Genomic DNA, 24,675 nt, shown 5'->3' with positions numbered 1-24,675 from the left:
ATATATATATATATATATATATATATATATATATATATATATATATATATATATATAGTATAAATATATATTTATTTGTATAAGTGTGTAAATACATGTTTAGCAAAATTGTATTGGATTATCTCCCTAACACAATGTGTTGCTCTTATGTTCTTAGCAATAAAAGTAAGCTTCCTTCCCACCTCTATCTTGTTTTGGTCATGTGGGAAGCCAGAGCATTCCAGAGCCAAATGACAGGTTGTTAGCTGGGAATTATTCCTTGGCATGTTGCTGTTTCCTTGCAAGTGGGTATAAATCGTAGGTAACCAGTGGTATCCTTGGGTGCCTCTGGATTATTGGGAAAGAGGAGGTAGCCATGGGAAATAGAGGGTAGTACATCTGATTGTAGCAAAAATACAAAGAAGAATTTTAAATTTGGCTTTAAAAAAAATCTGGCACTTTTTAATACTTGCCAAGAAAATTTTAGCACTTGTAAAGTAAACCCTAGAGTGGCCACAAAGTATGTCTCCTTTTTAAACTGGAGGTCAGGCTCCTGATTGAGTGCCCTCCATTTGGAACAGCTTTGGGTCAGACCTAGGGTACTTGATCTTGCCATTGCCAGGTTGAACATTTTCTATGCTATTGACTGGACAGGTCTGCATGGGTGGTCATCCCATGTCCCTCTGTTGCCTGGAGAAAGAATCAGGACACCTGAGTCTGTTTTCACCCTGAGATACCAGATGATTTCTGCACTCTGTATTCTTCTTGAAGTAGGTTACTTCCAGTGAGTGAGCAGCCTTTCTCTGGGAGAGAGTGAGAAAGATAATAGGTTCACATTTCAAAAGTGCTCTGGAGTTATTGGCGATTCAAAGAGTGTTATTAAATTAGTGGGAGATAGGATACAGAGTGGTGATGCTGTATACATAAGAACTTCCCAGGGTGAATCATGCACATGTGTACAGGAAATGCATCCTTGATTTCACATAGATTAAGAGTTCAATCTTACACCTTCCCTGGGTCCTAATGGAAATCAAATGTTCTTTAAAACTATTGGGTGCTTTTTTTGGGTCTGTATACATTGCTGTGTTGCAGGTATGAGGAATAAGAAAAGTTAGTATTTATAGAGCACCTACTATGTGTCAGGTGCTTTACAGAAATAATCACATTCTTTAAATAATCCTATAGTGTTGGTGTTTTAATCCTCATTTTTGTAGGCAAAAACTGATTTCAGAAAGGTTCAGATAACTTGCTCAGGGTCATACATTTTCAGTTACACATTTGGACTTAGATCTTTCCTAATTATAAAGTCCTGCTTACTAACAACCTATTCTGAGAGAAAACTTGATAACATTCTTTTTAAGAGGCAGTATGTTCTGGGCAGTATGTTCTCTTTTAGGCTCCTCATTATCATTAGGGTTAGGAAGAAAATATTCAACTTATCTATAAATATTTACCATAGAGATGTGCAGTAGAGGGAAAGGGGGAAAAAGCCCCACAGCTCACATAATTTCCACGGTGCATTTTCAAGTCCGAGATGGACAAAGAAAGGTGGCTTACTAAATTTACTAAACTTGCATGTAGCATTGGTCCTTTGGCCCCCCATTTCCAGATTAGGACTTCGGAGAATGAAGTGAGGGCTCCACCCATGCTTGAGAATTTTCCAGGGAGGGGACATTCAGAGACACAAGTCTAGGCCTTGAGGCCACTTGATGCAGCAGGAATGTTTGTAGAAAAATAAACACGCACATGGAATGAATCAACATCTACGTGGTGGACCCGGAGTTGACCTCAGATTCAACGGAGATTTTTTTTTTTAATAATAAAGCACCTATTTCTGGATTTATGAAGGCTTCACTTAGGGGATCCTTGTGGTTTTTCTACCTTCGTCCATACTCTTGTGTGATGGGTGGGTTGATGGAAGAACTTTGAAATTTCATGCTGGCTGCAGAGTCTCCACAGGATTTTGGGTGCTAGGTGGACAAACAGTGACTTAGTTTTGAATGAGATGGGACCCTAATGACTTGTCCTGGACTCATAGGGCTTTGCCTGGCATGTTCTGCCTCTGGTATGGCGTAGGCAGTGAGCAGTGAACAAAGATGAAGCAAATCTCCAGTTGCCCTTAGATGCCTTTCTTTGTAAGAAAATAGTATTTTCAATGCTTTTATAGGCCAACCAATTCTGGAGAGATAATATTTGAATTTCCAAAAACTGGTACAAGATACACACAAGTCTCTTCCTACACAAGCTAGTCACGATATTTGTGAATCTTCCCCAAATTCCTATTCCAACAGAGACTAAGTGTAATTCATCTCATTTAGTAATTGGTACTTGGTTCTTGCCTTAATTTCTCAGGTAGATTTATTTATGCCATAGGTTTCTTTTTTTCTTTTCTTTTCTTTCTTCTTCTTCTTTTTTTTTAACCATAATCTTACTGTATAGAGAAGTTCTGTTTTTCCCATTTGGTAGGTGAGATCTCCAAGTCAAAAGATTTACACTTATTATTATTATTATTATTTTTTTTAGAGAGAGTGAGAGAGAGGGAGAGAGAGAGAATTTTCAATATTTATTTTTTAGTTTTCGGCGGACACAACATCTTTGTATGTGGTGTGAGGATCGAACCCGGGCCGCACGCATGCCAGGCGAGCGTGCTACCGCTTGAGCCACATCCCCAGCCCCTGTTTTGTTTTTTTTTTAAATCGTAAATTATCTTTGTCCCTGAACCACACCACCTCACTTTTATGATGTTGATTATAGTAATATTCCTCACTCGAGGCTGGTAACACAGCCCTGGGTTTGAATTCAGACTTACTACTTACTAATTTGTCCTCAAAATTATTTAACTTTCCTAAGCTTTGCTTTACTTATCCTTAAATGGAGATAATAATAAAGAGCTTTCAGGATTTTTTCAAGGATTAGAAATAATTCCTGTAAAATCCTTTTTCACTGCCACAGGGTCTCAACCAACGGTATTATCATTATCTCTCAGGCTACCAAGTTCTGTACAAATGTTCATTGCTGCTGACGCTGTTATTACTTCAGTGGTTGTTAAAACTGTGGTTACTGTTAACCTGGTTACAGAAAATTTTCCACTTGACACCCCCATAACCAAGTGGGCCAGAACAGTCCCTGCGGCCAGTTATATTATTTTCCAATCCCTCTCACGCATACTTACCATGCCTGAGCTCGGGGTTGGGTCAGTTTCCAACTCTGAAGCGTTATTTTCAGGCATTACGCTGGCCTCTTCATCGCGGCATCTTCTTAGAATGGTTATCAGGACCCCGAATTATTTTTATTGCTGAAGTACTCCTCTCTGCCTTGGCATCCTTTCTTTCCTGAGAGGTCACCTGGGCATAGAAGTTTTAAAAGGGAAACTATAGACTGATAACACAGAAAGGGGCTCCCCTTTTCCCAGGTGTCATTTCCTGAGCCAGGCTGCCCTCCTCAAAGTGAAGGTCCAGGTTGGTGAATTGTTTGGCATCTTCCATAAGATACAAAAAATATGGAGAAAAGCCCATTGTCTTTTTTTGCCCTGTCTCCTGCCCATCCCCTACATGCGTGTTAGACTATCTCCACTCTGGCTGACTTTTCCTAAAGTGCTATGCAACTAAAGAAATCTGTAGGAACCGTGTACTTCTGGGGTTTGCCAGTTGCTGATTGCAGTGGTTGATTTACAGCCAGAATCTGGCACCTAGAAAAGGGGATCGTGTGTCTTTAAACAGCTGTGCGCCAGTGTGTGTAAATGTGCTTGCTAATCCAGTGACTAATTCAGTATATTATAAAGAACCAATGAGCCAGCTGCCAAGGCAGGGCTGGATCCCAACTGGAGTGGTGTGTAAGGCCCAGAGAATTATTTCTTGATTTCTGACACACACACACACACACACACTCACACCTACACACACACATACACACACACAGGCACACTTCCCTGAATTTCATCTTGTCTATTCCCTGAACCAGAGTCAGCACTTGCCTTTTCTGGTTCCTGCCCCTCCTGCTCCTCCTCCCTCCTCCTCCCTGTGTTTACTCATCTGCGGGTGGGGCCCTGCTCAATCTTAGTCAGGGCCAGGGAACCAATCAGAGCTGCTTCAGGGCATTCCAGGGGACCAAACTCACAGATCCCTCTCGGAAAAGAATTTCCCAAAAAGATCCCTTGCCGTCACAGTATTGTGACTACACCTTCCTCAGTTCCCGTCCAGGGATCCTGCGCCCATGTTTGTTTGCTTGAAGTTCACCTTCTGTCTGCCTCTCCTCTGTGACCTCACTGGGGTTGGGAGAGAAACCTCCAGCCAGGGAGCAAGAACCAGAGTCTGAAGAATACTTCTTTCCCCAGTGAGCCTTATAAAAATGCAAGTGTTGCTTTGGAAGGAGGCTGGAGAGGCCTTTGCTGGAATCATTTGTGGGCAAGGTTTTTGTTTGTCTCTGTTAGTCTGTGGCCTTTCCTCTGAGTCTTCAACATAAGTGGTCCCAGAAGCTGCCCACACCAGGTGTCTGCCTCTGGAAGTGGACCTTGCCCAGCTGCTCCCACAGTGTCCCAGTGAGCATAGCCTAGCTCCTGTGTCAAACCCTTCCATGTGTCAGAGGTGGGTGTGGGCCATTTCATCCTCTCTCTGTCCGCCCCTCTCAGTAATGCCATCCACCCATTATTGGCACTGTCCTTGTCACCTTATTCCCTCCCACCCAAGACATCAGCAGGCTCTTTCTGGCTCTTCTCTCAGTATTTCTGGAACCCAGCCCCTGCCCTAGTCTCCATTGCAAAACATCTCACATTAGCCATCATTGGAGTGTTGTGAGCACGTATCTATCGTTTGTGTAATTAGGTGCCATTTGTTTTGCTCACTAGAAGGGAAACTCCAAATGTAGGATCCATGGCCATCAGTCACCACACAGATCCCATTGCATTACTTGGTGGGTCAGTAGATCCTTCTCTTTTAAGATTTATTGTTATTTAAATTGAGATAAAATTCACATGACAAAATACACCATTTAAAAAAATGTAGGTTTCAGTGGTTTTAGTACATTTAGAGTTGTGCACCATGTTGCCCACAACTAATTTTGGCATCTTTTAATCACCCTAAAAGTAGCCCCATGCCCACTCTCAATCCATATGTCTTTGTGAGTTAAAAAATTACTGTTGGGCTGGGGTTGTGGCTCAGAGAAAAACCGCTTGCCTAGCATGCGTGAGGCACTGGGTTTGATCTTCAGCGCCACATAAAAACTGAAATAAAGGTATTGTGTCCCCCTACAACTAAAGAATAAATGTAAAAAAAAATTACTGTCTAACTGGGAATGAGGACGTGGACCCCTGTTCACAATGAGAGCTTGGAGCACACACCTGGGTGAGCCCTGCACCTTCCCATCTCCAAGGACCTTGTCAGTTCCTTCTCCATCCTCACTCAAGCTCAGGCTGCAATGAGCTGTCTTCCTTGGTTGGACTCCATGGTGGAGTGAGCCAGTGTACGTCTGGGCTGGGTGGAGATAATGAGCGCTTTTACCAGCTGCGTGCAGACAGTTCAGTACGGGGAGCTTGGGCTGTGGTGGCTGCAATTTCCTAATGGCTTCCTGATGAGGCAGAGCCATTTATTAGCAGCGGATGAGGGCTTTGCATCCTAGTCTCTCCCCTTCCCACCTGACCCAGGCAGATGGAGAGTGGCTTCGGCTGCCTGCCTCTTGCATTGATCCCTTTTCCTCTGCTCTCCACCTATTGGTCTGTCTTGCCCATTGATCTGGAGATTGGGTTTGCCTGGCGACCCTGTCAGCCTCTCTTGGGTTTGTTGCTGGAAGAGGCATCGAGGCTGTCTGCCCTGGGCCTGTGTGGGCGAGACTTTGGGGCAGCAGTGGGATTGCCAGGATGCTGCAGTCTGTGTGTTTGGGGCCATTAGGAGAGACCCATTGTGAAAAGGAGAGGGAGAAACCTGTGTGGGATAAAAGAAATCAAGGCTAGGTATGTCTTTCCTTGAAGCCTTAGGTCTCTGCTATCTGTATATATTTGCATTTAGAAGTCGAGCGGTATTTTTGTGTTGCTTCAGGACTTCATGCTTTTTTGGGCTAGACAGTTTTGTCATAGACACAGAGGCTCAATTCATAGGCCTGTGCCCTTGATTTTATGTCTTGGCTTTGCCAGTAGGGTTTGTTGTATCCCTCTTGGTTACCCTGTTTGGCACACCAGTGGGGCTGGGATGGCAGTATTAGCCACCAAATGACATGACTCATTGTTCTCCTTTCAGTGAGTTTTAGATAAAAGTTACTGAAATCACCTGTTCATTTTCACTTTTTTCTGGATTGATAGGAATAGCAGCCTCACATTTCAGAGCTGGTATGCAATTGAAGTTGGGCATCACAGATTACTTGTTTTATGATTCCCTTTATACAACAGGAAATCTCTGTTCGAAGGAAAGTCTTCTACTGTAGAGTCTGTGACTATTCTTACTCAAAACTTAGAACCTATATTGGAAGCAGATAGCTTTGTGGGTCCATTGAATCCTATCATATTTGTTGGATCTTTGGATGGGCTGTCCCTCTATGGTTCTTAAGAACTAGGCAGGAATAGTGTATATCAAGAATGATGAACCAGGGCTTGCTTATCATGAAGACCTGGAGGACACTCTCTCTCCCAATCCATGGCAGTAAGTAAACAGCAATGGGGTAGAAGAAAAAAAATGACAGGGAGTCATAGGGTCTAGAATTAGTAACCATGTGACCTAAGGCTATTGGTGTCAACTCTCTGAGATTCATTACCCCATCAGTAAAAGAAAAAGTTTGAAGTAGATGATATCTAAGTTTCCTTCTGAGTTCCAGGAATAGGGTAGGACCCTTGACCAATGACAGAGTTCAGCTTTTCCTTCTTTTTCGGCAGCTTCCTTTTCATTCATCTTATAATAGTGTCTGGTTGCCAGTAGGGAGAACCTCCCTCTGAGGAGTTGTTAAAGTTTTATAGCAAATTCTGAAAATTCTTATTTTCTGCTTTTTTGGCTACAGATAAGGGTTTATGCATCACATAGCCAGAGTGAGGAGGACAGAGCAGCAGAAATAAGAAATGTGTGAACATTTAAGTAGAATGCATGGGTTGGTAGTTACTGCTCCAAGTTATAAAAAAAAAGGCCAAAGCTGAAGAGAATAGAGGCCAAAATTATAGATTAAGTAGGTCTGCACAAATCACGGAGTAGCTTCAGATGACAGGGTTAGTGGTTTGGGGAGAGTAACCATTCTCCCTTCAAAGTTGGTCTCTTTGGGTCCTAAGTACCTTGTTAGTAGCTCTGGAAACTTCAGCTAGGGCTCTAAAATTAATATGTAAGTGTCTCAAATAATAGGATTTTTGGCTCATTAGGGACATATATTTGGGTTTACAGAACTTAGTGGGGGGCCTTTATCTCATAAGTTTTGGAATACATAAAGCCTGAGACTGTAAGCTCCAGGTGTCCTGGGTTGGGGCCATGCCATTTGTTTGCGTTCTGCTTTCATGCAGGCATTTTTGAAGACTGTGATAGGTGAAGAGGGGAGCTGTCTCCTGTGCTTGCCAAACATGCTATGGTTGGGAATTTTTGCATCTTCTCTGATGTCAGCCTTGCTTCAGGGTAGAAATGTCTCTCTCTTTGCCTTTTCTCCATTCCAACCATGTGGCTCCCATGTGGCTGTCTTATATTACGCTGGGGTGAGTCAGCAGGGCCCTTGGAAAGAAAGGAATATTTAGCCTGTAGGGAGTTAAGGGTGGAGAGAAGTAGAGGAAGCAGTATTTGAATGAAATACTGAATGAGGTCACGTGGCCCTTGCAGCCGCTTGGATCTTTCCTGTGTGGTGTATTTCAGATGGTCAGTGCTTCATCTGGGTTTCTGTCACTACCATCTGCATAGAATGAAAGATGTACTGGAATGTTTGTTTGCTGTCACCTCATGCATATTATCTCTTTTATCTCAGAAGTTCAACTTTATTAGGGTGCCTTCCACATGGTCTGAACCCTGAGCTGCTTGACTCATGGACTTGTGAAGATAATGAAGAGAGTGTGGGGTTGGGGAAGGAACCTAGTTCTTTCCATGTAACTAGTGTCAGCCGATGACCCCAGAAATGTCTAGCCCTTGCCTCTCTGTGTTTAAGCTTTTAAATTATAGAGCATTAAATGCTTGCCACTAGTTCCCCCTCAATATGGAAACAATACCTGGCATATTCGCCATGAAATATCTCAAGCTATTTAAATGAAAAGGAGGAAAATAATCTTATTTAGGACTCCTTTCTACCCACTCAAATATTGGTTTCTGGAATTTCACCTTTGGCTCTAACATGATTTTGGAGTGATAATCAATTTTAATTCTTCCCAACAGTGTTATTTATATTCTTAATCCTCCTGCAGGTTTACTCAAAAGGGCCACCAGTGATCAGATTGGCCTGCAATAGACACCAAACTGAAAATGCATAGCATCTGGGCCCTGGAGGATGGCACAGGGAAAGAGGCACAGGACTGAGTCCCTGTGGACTCAGTCCTTGTCCCTAAGGAACAAGAAAGGAAGTCAGTGACAGGAAGGCAGAGGCATGGGTGGAAAACCAAAGCCACTTTGCAGGAGAATCAGTATTAAGTCCCGAATTTCTTGCTTTTGGCAGATCCCAGCTTTGCACTTAGAATTCTTATGGCTGTAATGTGGACTGGTCCAGGGGATGTGGTTGCCGACTGTTTGTTGTGCCTTAATGCCATGAGCTTTGGTGACACTCAGGATAAAGGAGGTGACTGCCCGCAGGGTCTCATTCCTATGCCTCTTTCTCTGTGCATCCTCTAGGGCCCAGATGCTATGCATTTTCAGTTTGGTGTCTATTGCAGGCTAATCTGATCACTGGTGGCCCTTTTGAGTAAACCTGCAGGTGGATTAAGAATATAAATAACACAGTTGGGAAGGATTAAAATTGATTATCACTCCAAAATCATGTTAGAGCCAAAGGTGAAATTCCAGAAACTACAGAAACCATCTACAAGGGCTGAAGGTGAGGGAAAGAAGAGATTTCCATTGAGATTCCTTGCACACATCTCTGAATATCAGCTTTTGGCCTCTTTATTCAGCTCCAGAGAAGTGAGGAGGGAACTTTCCCATGGAAAAACTCTTTTATGGTGTCCCTAAACATGTGTAATTAACAGACTGATAAGACTGTTGGCTCAGGAACCATAGAGCTGACCTCCATCGATCCGTAGGTTTGTCCTTGGCATCTCCGCCTTCCTGTGACCTCTGTAGAGAGAGGCCTTAATTGCTTTGGGCTGGGCAGAGCAGCAGCTGCCTTTCTGAACCAACCCTTCTCAGCGGGGCTGTGCTACAGAAGTGGGCAAGCAAACTTCTTCTCTCAGCTAAAGAGATCCTTTGGGCTAAGCAGGAGCTGTGTGAGCAAAAAAGAAGCCCATTCCTAAGCAGGCAAAATTCTTGGTGACCTCATCTTCCTCCTAGCTCGGGTCCAGTTGGAGCTATGCATACAGGGCAGACTTCCAGTTCCTCCTGTCTGGGACTCACTGTGGCAGATATAAATAGACCAACACTTTGTCTGTAGCCATTGTTCTCTTAACTGCCCATTGTTTCTGGAAGCAAAGCTTTGCTGTGCAGCAGCATGCTTTCTCTCTCTCTCTCTCTCTCTCTCTCTCCCTCTCTCCTATCTCTCCACTCTTTCCCCCTTTTTTTCTGTGCCTTTCTCTATTGTGCAAAAGTCTGAATCTCAGCTCAGCCATTCCCATCCTGTCTTTGCATTTGTCTGGTGCTTAGGGAGAAACTGAAGGGGGGAACTGACTTCATATTGTAGAGCCGCTGGAATATCGTGGCCTCATCTTTTGATTTCAGTAATGCTTTTGTCTCAGTTTTTCCATGATGTATTTGTGGTCGAGATGAAGATATGTGGCTCTGATGATAGTAAAGTCAGGAGGATTTGTAACTCATTGAGCAACTATACCCAAAGGGTCTTGATTAATGTGTCAGTGTCAAAGTAATGCACGGTCTCTCGTGTTATGTTATGGGGGCTCAGCACTTGGTCATTGCCTTTTCAACAACATCAGGGGCTTAGAATAGAGAAAGACGCAGAACACATACTTAGTAAGCTGAAGCTGGTGCAAAGCTGAGATGGGTAGATGATAGGATGAGGATGGATTCATGATATAAAAAAGTGTCTACACATGGGCAAAACAAACAAGGTGAAGTTTAATGTGGAGAAATGTAAAACTTTACTTTGAGGTTAATAAAATCCAGTCAATAGGTGCAGAACAGGCTCCATATCAGTTTATATGTGGGGGGGGGTAGCAGTGTACTTTGAGTGACTGTTAATGTTGTCCTAGACTTCACTGACCAACGCTTGCAGGATACAGTGATCAACTTGGTCTCATTTTGATCTGGAGAAGTATGTTTGTCTGTAGACGCTTATGAAGATCTTTAGGGACATAGAAATGCTTCTAGGTGGGGGTGGGTGGCCAAAAACCATGTCATCATGAGTAGTTTGAGGAATCTGGGAGTTTTAAATCCTGGACAGAAGATATGACAAAGGAGAGCAGTTGAAAACTTTTAGATAAGAAAGATTAAATTTGCACACTGTGTCTTCAGCCAACAGAACTGGGGTTGATGGATGGAACTCTTAAGAAGGCAGATTTAACTTAATGTGTAGGATCACTTTTTAATCATTATTGTGGCTTATGAATGAAATGGAATGGCTCAGAGAGGGGAGCAGCTGGTGTCTGAGGTGAGGTGACTTCTGGGGACAGATGGTGGGTTTCCCTAGGTTCTGCCATTCCCTGGATCACCTCTCATTCCTTTGTCGATTGGGCAGTGTGGGCTGCATGTGTAGTGCTTTGCTTCCACACCAGTGCCTGGCATAGTGAGAATCTTTGTCTCCTACACTGGGAAAATGGAATGAAATATTTTTATTTTTCATCGTGGTTTCCCTGGGTTGAAAACAGACAGTCGTGCTGTGTGAATGTGTATGGGTGTGCATTTTCCTTTTCTGTCCAGATTTATTTATTAAAAGAAAAACACATCTGCATAAAAAAGCCTTAGAACTAGGAAGAATGTCCACTTTGTTTTTCTTTCTGTAGCACCAAGACATGTGGGGTTTCAGCTTCCTTTGAGGGGTTTTTGAAGACTGGCTTTCATCTCAAACAAGGCTTTTTCCCATTGGAAAGACAGCCCTTTTTTGGTTTAAAAATGTATTTATATAATGTATAAATAAATAAGAAAGTGGGGAGAGAATTTCCTTTCAAAACTTATGGAAAAGTGTTGTTTTCTGAACTTGATCAACTGAGAGTAAGTGGCTGCCTCCTCCCAGCCTGTCCCTATCCTGCTTTCTCTTTTTAATCTGGTTAAAATTTTTCTAATATTCCCTTCTTCTGCTCTCTGCTTTCCTTCCCTCTGTGCCTCCTTCTCTGCCAGCTCTTCCCCTCTTTCTCTTCCCAGGTCCTGCTTCCTCCCTGGCTGCCCATGTCCCCCTCCTCCTCCTCCTGTGGCCATGGCCCATCTGTCCCCAGCTCCTGTCTCCTTTCTCTAAAGTCTCTCTTCCTTCTGTCCTTCCCAGGCTAGCTCTGAGCCACTGGAGCACCCTCTGGAAAGAGGCCGGTCTCTGTGTTTGTTTCCTGCGTGGGAGGGAGAGGCAGGCCTTGAGAAAACAGTTCAAAAGTGCAGAAAAACTTTACCTCTTCCAGCCTAAATAAATGGGCTCTACTCCATTTGTTTGCCCAGATTTTTCCTTTGCCCATAAAGAAAACTCCTGATCCTCCACCTTGACCAGTCCAGCCTTCCTGGTGATTTTCAGGACCCCTCCTGGCCATGTCCACTTTGTCCCCCGACTAAGTGCCAAGTAGGCCCTGGGCCGGGGCTTGGTGCAGGCCAGTGCTGGTAAGATGTGCAGCGGTGCCTGTAACTCTGGGTTGTACTGCTGTCTGCAGAAAGTCTCAGTGATGGAGGCTCTTCTCATCTGCAGAAAGCACTGAGTCTCAGTTTCCTTGCCTGTGGAGAAGAGGTTTCACTTGGTTGTTTTGAGGGTCATACTAAAGGATTGGACAAAATGCTTTTTAAATGAAGAATTCTGTCCAAATAGCCATAGTGATAAATATAGGAAGGAATAAGTGAAATTAAAATCAATTGGTTATTCCAAATTAACTGGCATCTTTAGCATCTTAGAGGTGGAAGCCTCAAAGACTGCTAGGAGAAGCTGGGATAATAGGAAGATGTGGGACATCAAATGTTTTCCATTTTCTCAGGTGGGATTATCCATGTCAATACCAAAAGCCTGACTCAGTTGTGAGTATTTTAGTTGAGGGCAAGGTAAGCGTTTCCCTTGTTCAGAATAGGGCTGGGAGTGTAGCTCAGTGGTAGAGTGTTTGCCCAGCATATTACAGGCCCTGAGTTCCATCCCTAGCATGTGTGTGGGCACGTGTGTGAGCGTGCACACACCCAAGTGCATCATGGGATGAACCCATTGGATGCAGTATGGCTGGCTGTAGAGCTGCAGGAAAGGGTCATGCTCCCTCTTCCTCCTTAGTGATGTGGTGGCTGGGACTTTGTGTTTTTTAAGACAAAGAAATCATACTGCTCTGGGACATTTTGGACTTATAAAAATAAGTTATTTGGTGAGAGTCAAGTGTAATCATGTATATAGGAAATGATTTGAAACATGTGAAGCACTTTGTACATGGTTTGAAGTGATCATTCAAAACTTTTAAGTTATTCTTCAAATCTCTCTTTCTCTTTTCCTTCCTTCTTTTATTTCTTCCTATCTTTTTTCTGCCCCCAGTACTGGGGTTTTTAATCAGAGTGGCATTAATTTAAAGGCCCATAAATGACTATGGTAAAATGTAACTTGAGTTTTGGCAAATTCCAAATGTAGAGAAAAGAGTTTTGAATACAAAATTATACTTTGATTTTGTGCCATATTGATGGGAAGTTTTTTTTAAAAAACAGAGGCCAATTGGATTCATGTAGCTGTGAAGTGTAGTCATGGCAAACATATTTCAGATAATTGCCACAAAAGGATGAGGAAGAGGTATGAAATTAATCTGTTAAAAAAAAAAAGAGCCAGTTTTAGGTGTTTTCAATTTCCACTTCTGTCTCAGAATCTGATTTTCCTTCTTTTTTGCTCATTTTCTCAGTTGTTTGTATCTGGAGAAATGGTCACATCCCTTCTCCTTGTTGTCTCTCTAAGCATTAGGTAGTACAATCGTGTATTTTTTCAGTTATGTTTTATAAGATGCCACCAATAATTTATTGAGCATCTACTATGTATCAGGTGTTGGCATTTTCAAATGCCTTTCATGTAATCCTCATTGCAAGGCAGGTAGAGCATGGTACAGAATGAAAGCAAGCTCCATCTCAGGAGCTTTGAGACTGTTTCATGTGCCTTCATTTGCCAAAACTGCTGGAGATAACACATATCTAGAAGTTTTTCTAGCAGGGCACCTTCATTCAAATATCTCCTCTCTTTCTGGCTGTTTGCCCAATGTTTTGGGTGGGAGATTTGAACTACTCTAAGGAACACAGAGAGAAAATTTAAATGCAGGACCCAGGGGGTGGTTCTGCTTGCTGGCTTGGATCCTGGAACGGAAGAGCCTTTCTGGGCTTCCCTGAACACCTGGAGTTGATTTGGGCCGTGCTCTGCCTTCCAATACATTTGCTGAGGTGAGGATGGTGGAGGGGCTAGGAAAGAAATAAATCCAGTGATTAAAAATAGCTTTTGCATGTCAGGTGCCTGAACGAATTTGGGAACATGCCTGCAATCCCTTTTGTCTGGCAGGTCTGAACTCCGGCGCTGCCGAATTACAACTGCTTTCATTTGTTTTTCCTGCTTCCCTACCATGTAATGGTCAAGGGCTCATTGGAACCATGTGTGTGCCTGGTGAGTCACCAAATCCTCAGGACTTCAGTGGTAATAATGTGTTAAAACTCCTTTTGGGGGATGGGGCAGGGGGTGGATGAAGGGAGAGAGGGAGAAGTCTGAGGTCACTTCCTACAGATGTTCAACGTGTCTGGCTGTCTCTGCAGGCTTCTTTCTCAGGCCCTGCTGCAGGACCCAGGGCTGGCTTCTTGGTGCCATTTGGAGCATGCTTTGTTTTGTAGCAGACCATCTCTTTTGTCCTAGGGCAGCTTCCCTCTGCGAAGAGGCGTCTACCTCAGAGTTGGCACGTTGTACCCAAACAGTGTGCATTCGCTAGTGGCTGTGTGCATTGGCAGAACAATTGAGATGCTGTAATTTGAGACTGGCTCCCATTTTGGGGCAGTCTCAAATTGGGGATTTTATGTGCAGCTTCTTTCTCGTTTCCTTGGAGTGGTTTCTAATGGCCAACGTTTTGGAGGGGATTGGGTATGAGAGAAAGGCAACCAACCAGGTGTAGATTTCCCTAAGTGATGAGAGCCCATTACAGGTATTGTAGTGTCCCATTGTTGGGTGACAGTGATTGACTGTTTGGTTGGATGGGTAGCACTGAGCCATTTCTTGCCTAGTTCTTGCTGAGACAACATTTCTGCTTGTCCCCCACCACTTTGTCACATCATTAGTTTTATGAAAACCGAGCCAGGGGCTGAGGAGGGACACTTCTCTTCCTTCTTTGCATTAACCTCAGCCAGAAGTGTTATGGATACTATTAGCTCCCTTGGATGAAGTCCTGCCTGCCAGGCTTCTAGTGCCTCTAGTGGAGGAGCAAAAAGACACTGGTTCCTGCTACTCTACTTCCCCTCCATCTTTTCATGAATGAGAGAGGGCAGTGAGAACATGAGCATCTTTATTGGGTGCATCCTCTTGGAGACCAATAGCAACTTCTCAAGGACAATCAACTCTAGAGCCATTGCTATCAGTCCCTGTGGCCACAGTCATTTCCCCACTTGGTCGAAAGGAGTAAGGGGATGTTGTCTCCTACACTGGGGCTTGTTTTAGGCAACTTCATCATGGCCCTGTGGTACTTTGAAGTTGTCCTTCTGGTAGTTGTCAGAATCTTCAGCTTTTTTTTTTTTTGGTATGTTCTAGTTAGGGTTGAAAGTTCATGAGAATATGGGCTGTTAGGAAGAATCTTCACTGAAGCCTTCTGCATGCAGGATGTAGGCGTCAAAGGGACCAGCTACCAAATTCATTAGAAATCATCCTTCTCTGATCCAGCTTTATCAGCTTCCAGATCATGATGCTGTGGCTTTAACAGAAGTTCTGTGATAGGTCAATAAATGAACTGTAAACCTCAATGTAAGAACTAGGGGAAGTAATTTGAAGCTGTTTTCTCTGTCCTTGAGTATATCATCCTCTTGCAAGCTTTCATATCATGATCCTCCTTTATCTCCAACAATCCATCTGAAAATAAATTATTAGTGAAATGACATATTGCTTGGGATTGGCTTTGTCATTCTTCACTGTGGTGTGTACATGTGTGTATGAGATGAAATTTTAACTGAAAAGGTTGGTAGATTCTGAATAGGGGTTCATGATACAGTTCCCTCTACTTTTATGTATGTCTTGAAATTGACAAAATGAATACTGTAAAACCTGATGAAGGATAGACACCACCTCTTAACTGACGTCGTCGTCTTCTTCGTTTGTCTCCTCCTCCTCCTCCTCCTCCTCCTCCTCCTCCTTCTTCAATAGTGAGATGGAACTGTCCTCCTCCTCCTCCTCCTCCTCCTCCTTCTTCAATAGTGAGATGGAACTGAGGCAAGTGCTTTTCTGCTGAACTATATCTACAGTCCCTTAGCAGATCTCTTTTAGACATGAATTGAATAAGTGACTTAGTGAGAATACACCAATTGTAAAAGTGAGATCAGAACGCCCACTTTTATTTATTTATTTATTTTTTTGTGGTGCTGGGGATTGAACCCAAGGGCTTATGCATGCAAGGAAAACACTCTACAAACTGAGCTATATCCCCAGCCCAGAACTCCCACATTTTGACCAACAAGCCAAGTCAACCCTATGATGTCCCTCTCTTTTTTCCTTATCTTCAGAATCCTGTTTTTCCATTTGGAAATTGTTCTTTTCCCCCTACCCACATAAACCAGAAGAGTTCTTCCTTTTGTTTTAAGAAACATTTCATTAAGCCTCTATATAATTAATTAACCTTATATTATGTACACAGTGGCCCATTAGGGTGGCTCAGGAGAATGCTAACAGGGAATGAAGCCAGGTTGTCATTTAACCTGTCTGCATCATGTGGAAGGAAGGAAGCTTCACTATCCTTAGTCCCAGGAAAGGAGAAGAATACAGATGATTATGTAAATGGCTTTAATAATGTCTTTATGGGGCTAGCTATATGAAATGCAGGGTTTCTTGGAATAGTTTTTAATTTTGAATTAGTTCTTCAAATTTATCTGTTTTTAAACCAAGAAATAAAAGGTTTCATTGTTTCTCAGCTCTGATTTTTTTTTTTTTTAATTTGTGGTCTGTTCCTATTTGCAGTGTAATAGAGCAGAAAGACCCCGGCCTTTAAGAGTTGGAAGACTGGCTTCTGGCCCTGGTTGGTCTCTCCCCACTGTGATTTAGGCCAAGCCTTTAATCTGGTGGAGTTTGTTTCCTCACCTGTAAAATGAGAATCTTGTATATACCTTTCTAGGCCCCTCAGAGGTAAAACAGTATATGTGAAGGGTCCTGGTAAACTCTATAGTCCAGGTAAACTTTATAGTTCTCAGATGTAAGGCACATCATTCATCCTTGTGTTTGGTTCATGCTGCTCTGATTATGACAAAATCCAACTCACATGGCTAATCTCGTTTTAATCTACTAGAATTTGTCCCTGTATAGTGGTACACAAGGCTGGGACATATGCCGTGGTTTTCTTGTCCTTAGCTGTGTCCCTTACCACCTAACTCTAGGATCCCAGCTACTCTAGTCTTCTCTTTGTCATTTGTTAAGAACATAGAGAGAAAATTGGAGGCCAGTGAGGCAGTCTGTCTTGAACTTCTGGCTGAACAAAAAGCCAGTTCAAGTTTAAATTCTATGTAACATTGTCAACGTGAGCCACCCAATTCGGAGAACTCAAGAATGATATAAAAAGATGCATGAAACACCCTTGAAGGGTTCTTGGAAATGGAACGGCCATTCACTTTGAGTTGCATATGAGTGAATGGAAAGCCCTGTTTTACATTTCACTTGAAACATGTATGAGGTGGTTGGGAGTTGGGCCACAGTGAAAAATGAGCCCATGTTTCCCGCCTTGAAAATGCCATGATCTCAGTAGGCCCAGCAGATTCAAGGAGAGCGCCTGTTCACACCTGCCTCCACACTGTGCAGTCTTGGATAGTGATTCCTGTATTTATTTAGTACAACTTCCCTCTCGGACACCTAGGGTTATTAAAATAAATATAAACTCAGATTTAGGATCTTAAAAAATGACGAGTGGGCAAGAAATCTAATTATACCATTTGTGTTACCAATATCCAGTGCATGTGTTGACGAGTATCCACTGTACACTGTATTGGCCTAGTATTTCTTCAGGTTGGGTTCTCAGCATTTTGAGACAAATGTGTTATTTGAATTTAGCATATTGTAATTATTAACACAAAGTCCATTTCAGTATTTTTCCATAATTAGTTAACATCTATGGAGGTTCTGATTAAATGTCTAAGTGCTGTTCCTAAATCTAGAACTATTTGGTGTCTAATGTGAAAGTATTATAATAGGTAATGACAAAAATGTTTAAAGAATAATAGAGAGGTCTGCTTGGGGTAACTATCCTGTAATGATTTCATCATCATTATTATTGATCTGAGTAATTAACAGAACTGCTATAGTTATGAGAAAGCTACATAGTATTTTATATGATGAATTTAATTCTTTCCTAATATCCACTTTTGAACACAATCATTCACCAACATTGAAGTATGGTACTCATACCACTGAAAAAAGACAATCCTGGCCAACTGTTCACTTACATATAGTGTTTTTTTTTTTTTTTTTTTTTTAACCAGTATTCACACTTTTCCAATGTGGGCAGAGCTCTGATTTTTTTCTTCTGCATTTTTTGGGTCCAAGGGCATTGCTATGCTATCTACAAGAGCTTGAACTCTGAACTCGATGTCATTTGGCCTTCATCCACGTGCAGGTATCTCATGTGTGCTGGGTGGTTTACAGTTGGTCTATGAGCACTTTTTCAGGAGATCCAGCCCTTGAATCCCACAGCCAAAGGGACAGCACCAGGTATCACTAATGGGGCCCCTGTGCCACTGTGGCTGACTTGCACATGGACTGGGCTTTTAAAGAGGGCAGTGAGGTGGACAGGCAAAAAAGTAACTCCAGCTGCTTCCTTCAGAATGAACAAGTGAGAACCCGGAAATGTCAGCTCCACAAACAGGAAGCAAAAACCTGAGTGGAGAATTGTCCACTCAGCACTCTTGCCCAGACCCTGTTGTCAGAGCGTGGAGTTAGAGGAAGTGGACTTAGGGAATCCTCTTAGGCTTTCTGCTGTCGTCCATGGCCTTCACCACACAAGGGCATCACACTACCCAGGTGCTCATGTTTAGGAGGTGCCTGGGGCCTCCTGGCCCGTCTGGTCCTTTACCTCCAGTCTGCAGCAGAACTGCTGCCTGTCCGTTTAGCCTGGTCTGCATTTCCACATGTGTTGTCCTGGCCAGTTTCCGTCATCAGTAAAGTCCTTTTCATCGAGTCATAAATTTAACGGAGGGAACAAACACAAAACAAAACTCGCACAGTTCAAGTTCATGAATTTATGTTGGATGGGAGTGAAGGAAGCAAAGTTGATTCAAATTTGGAAAATTTCAATTCACAAAGTATTTGTCGATGGACTCAAAATTTGTTTAGCCTTGTCCTAGGGATTGGGGAGGTTGTAGTTGACCCTTCTCTCAGAAGCAACACTCTGGTTAACTGCAGTCTTTTGTTCTGAGTGAAAATGACTTGTCTTCTAAAGGGGAGACATTTCTGAACCCTCCACTTAGCCGTTCTCTGACTTGGAGAGTGGGGACTAGTGGGGAGCATTGATGTGTTTCTCAGTGACTCATTTGATGATTCCTCCATTGTTTGAAGGAATGGATGTTATGTAATTAATGTCCCATCCCTTCCCCCCATTTTATTTTTCCCTAACAGGCTGGGATTTTCCATCATTTTGTCAATCTTCCTGGAGGGAGGCATGGTGATTTTTCCATTAGCTTTTTTTGGGGCACGTCCCAGAGCAATCCAAATCATCACTCCCTAGAACTTCGGTTCCCCTGTCATTAGCAGATCCTGGGATAGCTGCTACAGTGAGCCCTCCTGTCCTTCCTGATCAGAGCCTGAACTCTGAGCAGTTTCCTGAAAGCAAATAGGAGGGAAGATGCCACCTGCCCTTTGTTTGTGCAATATAATTTCCATTCATTTCAACATTCAGGGGCAATAGATTTACTTCTTCAATATATTTACTGCTATTTATCTTTTTCCTTCTATGTTTCCATTTTATTTAGCCAATAAAACATTATGTATGCTCAGGAATTTCTAGCCAAGGTTTAGAAATGACGAGCAAGGAACTTGTGTAGTACCTTTGTACTGAAACTTCACCCTTTGATAAGTCAATTTCAACCTGTGGTACACTGAAGATTCAGGCCTCTAAAATAATCATTGCAGTAAGTGCATCCCTGCCAAAGGTCACAGGAAGACGAGGAAGGATTATCTTTGGGTGAGAAATTGAGCCTGAGGTAAATTCAGGAGATGTTTGACTTTGGCTGTTTTGGCAATAGTTACGGACCTACACTGTGAACAGGGTGGGCAGGTGCAGGAGGGGCTGGACAGAGCAGAGGTAGATGCACGTGGATCTAGCATCAGATCTTGACCCGTCAGCAAATCTGCAGGTGTTGATATCTCACTCTTCCGTACCACCTATGTAAACCAAATTTTATGGATTTTACCTACTACTGTATTCAGCACTTCAAATTTGCCTGCTTATCTTATCAGTATTACCCTTTTTCTAGTCACCAAAGCCACCATCAGCTCTCACCAGAACTAATGCCCATAACTTCCTTACAAGTCTTCCCATATCCATTCATACTCACTTTCTAAACCATTTTTTATAGAATAGCCAAGGCTATCTTAAAACCAGATGTGGTCAGCTCATTCCTCTGCATAAACCACAGTGATTTTCTGTTTTGCTTAGGATAAATTGATAAATTTCTTAGCAGGTTTCCTGCTTACCTCTTCAATCGTCTCAAGCAACTATGCTCCTTGATCATTGTGCATTGACCTTTTTGGAACTAACACATGTCAAATCCCCTTGTTGATCTCATTACCTTCATCTGTACTATTTCCTTTGGCTAGGATTATGGTCCTCTCCCTTACTGCCCATCAGGGTCACTCACCTGGATTCTGTGTTAAAAAACAGATTTCTGGGTTCCAATCTGTGCCCAATATATCTGGCATGGGGCTGAAAATTTGCATTTGATAATTTCCAGTGGTGCTGACTTAGCTGCTCTGTGTGCCATGCTTTGAAATCTACTGGACTAGTAGTCTTTACTTTCTAAATGCCTATGCATCCTCAGATCCATTGTCAAATCTCTCTCTTCTCCTAAGGGATGCCTTTGCTGGCTCTCCAGACTGGCAGGAATTCCTGTTTATGTTAACATGCATCTTGTACTTCTCTTTTGAAGCCTTTATGGACATCGTAGTTGATCATTTAATTGTGTCAATAGAATTTTAACAACTATATTCACTGCACGAATTAGATATCCAAGGGCCATTTCTGACTTGTTTACTGCTCTTTCTTTCTTTAATTCCTTGGCTATAACAAATGCTAAATAATTATTGGTTCAATGAATAAATATTGTTTTCTTTTTCATAGATAACTGAAATATGTAGTAACACTAATGCTTTCAGTGACTATAAAAGAGTAAGGGCTATGTATGGGTAAACTACTAGAGGTATACAGAAGAATAAGCATGTTTTATTTGTAAGGAATGCAGGACATTTTAGGCAAGAATTAGGGGCCTAGCATATTGTGGAAAGTGCATTAAATTTTACCTGCTCTGATGAGGATGTTAACATAGTTTTTTTTCCAGCTTGCCTCGTTCAGTCTATCCATACTCTATTATAATTTATGAATGCTTAATTGCCAATTTAATTTGTTGTTCATATACTCATTTTTATTATTTGTTCTTTTCTTAATACATGGCATTAGAATGTATTTTGACATATTAAACTTATATGGAGTAAAATTTCTCATTCTTCTGGTTGCATATGATGTGGAATTACATTGGTCATGTATTCATATATGAACATAGGAAAGTAATGTCAGATTAATTATACTAGCTTTCCTACTCTCAGTCTTCCTCCCTTCCTTTCATCCCCCTTTGTCTAATCCAAAGTATTTCTATTTTTTCCTACCTCTACCTGCTTATTGTGAGTTAGCATCACATATCAGAGAGAACTTTTGGTTTTCTGGGATTGTCTTATTTCACTTAGCACGATAGTTTCCAGTTCCATCCATTTACAGGCAAATGCCACAATTTCATTTCTCTTATGGCTGAATAATATTTCATTTTTTCTTACAGATATGGAATGTGCAGATGTCCCACTATTAACTCCAAGCAGCAAAGAAATGATGTCTCAAGCATTGAAAGCTACTTTCAGTGGTTTCACAAAAGAGCAACAACGACTGGGAATCCCAAAAGGTATGCTTTTATTGTTAGAAAACAAAGACCAGGGTACAGACGTGTAGAGAAAGCTATTCTCTCATCTGTAGTGTGTGAGGCAGACACTGCACTAACTACACTTGAATCAGCAGCTCTGGATTGTTGTAGATATACAACAGAACCACCATAGATACGCATATTGATGATGATCCATCCTCCCAGTTTTGGCACCACCATTTTGGTCTTAGGACAGTGGCTCCTGAAGCTGTCTGCATATTCAAATGCTCTATTATCTTTGAAAACTTCTAAGGCCAGGCCCCTATTCCTGATTGATTCAGTCTTAATCAATAGTGGCATCCATGCTTTTTAAACTCTTCAAATGATCATAAAGTCAGACAAGTTGGGGAAACTTTGTCTCAGAGTCATTCTGGGCCAACATTGGTTAAACTCAGTGAGCTGTATTTCTTGGAATTTACTGATTGCTCTTTTCTCTTCCATGTACTTTGGCAAAATGTGTTTGCCCTCTGGGTGTTCTTATCTGAAAGGGTTTATTCAGGAATGGAAGCGGTCTGGAATTATCAGAAAGAAGAAGTGAGTTTAGAACACATCATCCTTCACCAAGGAGCTTTTTTTTTTTTTTTTTTTTTTTTTGTGTGTGTGTGTGTGTGTGTGTGTGAGCAATCCAGAGTGGAAAGTGTACTTTTCTGTTAAGAATAAGGCTTTCTTTAGATCAGGACAGTTTTGCTGCCAGATGAGTGATTTCCAGCCTCATTAAACACAAGCTTTAGATAGATTCTGTGAATGTACCTGTACACATTTTTCCATGTTTTACAACTTTACCACAAACCTCAGAGGACAGGAATGCCCAACATCCTTTCAGGATCACAAAGCAGAATAAAGTGAATTCTGATTTTTCCAGCATCTCATGACACAGTCTGCTAGATTGAAGTGGCCACTACTACCTACTGTCGGCCGAGTTCTTTGAGTGTCATTGGCAGGCATAGCTGTATTAAACCTCAGGTCATGTAAGAAGATTATATATAGTCTGTACTACAGTGCTACTCAAAGCAGAGCCTGTGATGTGTACAGACTTGGCTGGGTACCTAGAATGATATAGGCACATAATAATGTCATTTCCAAGTGCCATTCGAATGACTTAGAAATACTAATTGCTACAATTATTACTAAGTATCATTGACAAAGATAAAAATAATTGAGAATAATGATCCCAAGTATATTATAAGGGTTAAGAGCAGGGAAAGCGATATGCAATTTGTAGAAAACACTTCAGTTTGTTGTTATTGCTATTAAGGAAGCCATTTATTCCCTTGTGTGGGGCTTTTAAAAAAGCCTAATAGAAATAAGGCAGTGAGAGAGGAGATTCATGGAAAGCCTTACCTGAATGGAAGGCAGGAAATACTCACATATATGTCAGTATTTGTGGCTGACTACAGTTCCTCCTAGCTGGCAAAATAGAGGAGGTTGAATGTTGAAGATAGAGAGGAGGGTTATGGAGGCACCTCGTGGTTTGAATTCACAGGTTGGTGCTTCCTAATTCAGTGGATAGGATAGTGCCCTCAGATACATATGGACCCTTTAGCATCTCTTCCAGAGCCTAATCTACTCCACCTTTCTTGCTGTCTTTCCTCAGACCCTCGGCAGTGGACCGAAACTCATGTTCGAGATTGGGTGATGTGGGCTGTGAATGAGTTCAGTCTGAAGGGTGTGGACTTCCAAAAGTTCTGCATGAATGGAGCAGCCCTCTGTGCCCTCGGTAAAGACTGCTTCCTTGAGCTGGCTCCAGACTTTGTTGGGGACATCTTATGGGAACATCTAGAGATCCTGCAAAAAGGTACATGTGTGGCAACTGTTTGTGTGTTTTTTTTTTGGGGGGGGGTTGTGTGAAGTTGCTGTAAAAGTAAGTAGGACTGACCCAGTGGTGGGACACCAGTACCATTATCTGTGGGTGTCCAACCTTGGCTTAAGTGGCCCATGGGGATGTGCCTGGGGTTGTGCCTGACACCTAGCAGATACTCAGTGTGTGATTGTTTCTTTTTCTTCTACTGGGAGTTCAGATTTTAATCTTCAGCATGTTTGTACTCCTGAAACTTCTTGGTGGGCAAAATTCTGATGTAGTCTTTCTCTTAGAGCCATGAACTATTTGAACAAGCAGTGTCTGCGGCCAACCCTAGAATAGTTTTAGGATTATTTTTTTCCTCCTGGAACTCTTAATGCTCCCTTGATCTACAGCCACATAATACCTGGTCACATCTACAGAAAAGCTTAGTTTTTGTGAGGTCATAAATAAGACAGGCCTCTCTGCCTGCTAACTGGATGGGAATTCATGGTGCAGAATACCTTTTACATCTGGAGTAGCAACTGAGGTTATATCAGGACGCTGTGTCGCAACCTTGTAATGACATGGCCTTCCCTACCGGCCTCCTCCAACCTTTTTGGACCAAGTGACTCATGTCCCACAGCCCTGGCCGAGTATAGAAACAGCAATAGGCGGCAAACTTGGGTGTTTTTGCACTTATTTTTCTGTATTTCTTCTTAAAATAAATCGCAGTTACCAGCAGTCAGCAGTGCCCTCCAGCTGACTGTAAGCCTAGAAGCCCGTTGCCCTCTCTGACCCAGGCCCACCCTCTCCCTGTGGTCCACCAACTCCAGCCCTTGGCACAGACACCGGGGGAAGGGTGCAAAGCTCAGAATTAGCACTCTTGTTTCCATATAATGCCTTTCTTTGTTTAAGAATATTTTCCACTCCTGCAGTGCTCAAGAGAGACCCGAATTAGATTCTTCAGGGCACAGAAGTGTGATCTTGATTCGGTCTCTTCAGCCTCTCTGTTGATAAATAATAAATAAATGAACAAAATCAACAGTTGAGTGAATCTTTCTGTGGCTGCTGCTACCCAGGGCTGGCGGGCAGCTTCGCAGTCTTCTCAGAGCACTGGCATGCTCTTGGTATAGCTGCACGCACACCCACTCCTAGGTGTTGACACGAGCGACCTGTTTATAGAGGGATATGATATGGCAGACTCCTTGCAGATCTGATTTAACTGCTGGCTTCTAAACACAACAACATATTGCACCAGACCGTGTAACCCAAATGTGTTCTACAATATAATGTTTCCCTCTGTTTATCGTGATGGAGCTGCCAGGTGCTCTCGGGGTG

At 42.4% G+C, this 24,675-nt stretch overlaps 1 protein-coding gene across 6 annotated transcripts in view; it reads left to right on the top strand.

Annotated features, from left to right (window-relative positions):
* The window catches only part of Ets1 (ETS proto-oncogene 1, transcription factor), a 131,875-nt gene that overhangs the window by 77,625 nt on the left and 29,575 nt on the right, over nt 1-24,675 (top strand). For 4 of the 6 annotated variants that reach the window (XM_048796115.1, XM_048796114.1, XM_048796116.1 and 1 more), the window contains 2 exons: nt 21,420-21,539; nt 23,152-23,352. In XM_048796115.1, the coding sequence (XP_048652072.1) occupies nt 21,420-21,539; nt 23,152-23,352 (321 nt within the window). Of the gene's footprint in view, nt 1-13,710; nt 13,813-21,419; nt 21,540-23,151; nt 23,353-24,675 lie in introns of all 6 variants that reach the window. The other 2 variants (XM_048796112.1, XM_015499034.2) reach the window with 1 other exon arrangement.

Source organism: Marmota marmota, unplaced genomic scaffold (genome assembly GCF_001458135.2).
Source record: "Marmota marmota marmota unplaced genomic scaffold, marMar, whole genome shotgun sequence".
Classification (NCBI taxonomy): Eukaryota; Metazoa; Chordata; class Mammalia; order Rodentia; family Sciuridae; genus Marmota; species Marmota marmota.
Note: the sequence above shows the minus strand (reverse complement) of the source record. Positions and strands in the feature narration are given on the sequence as shown.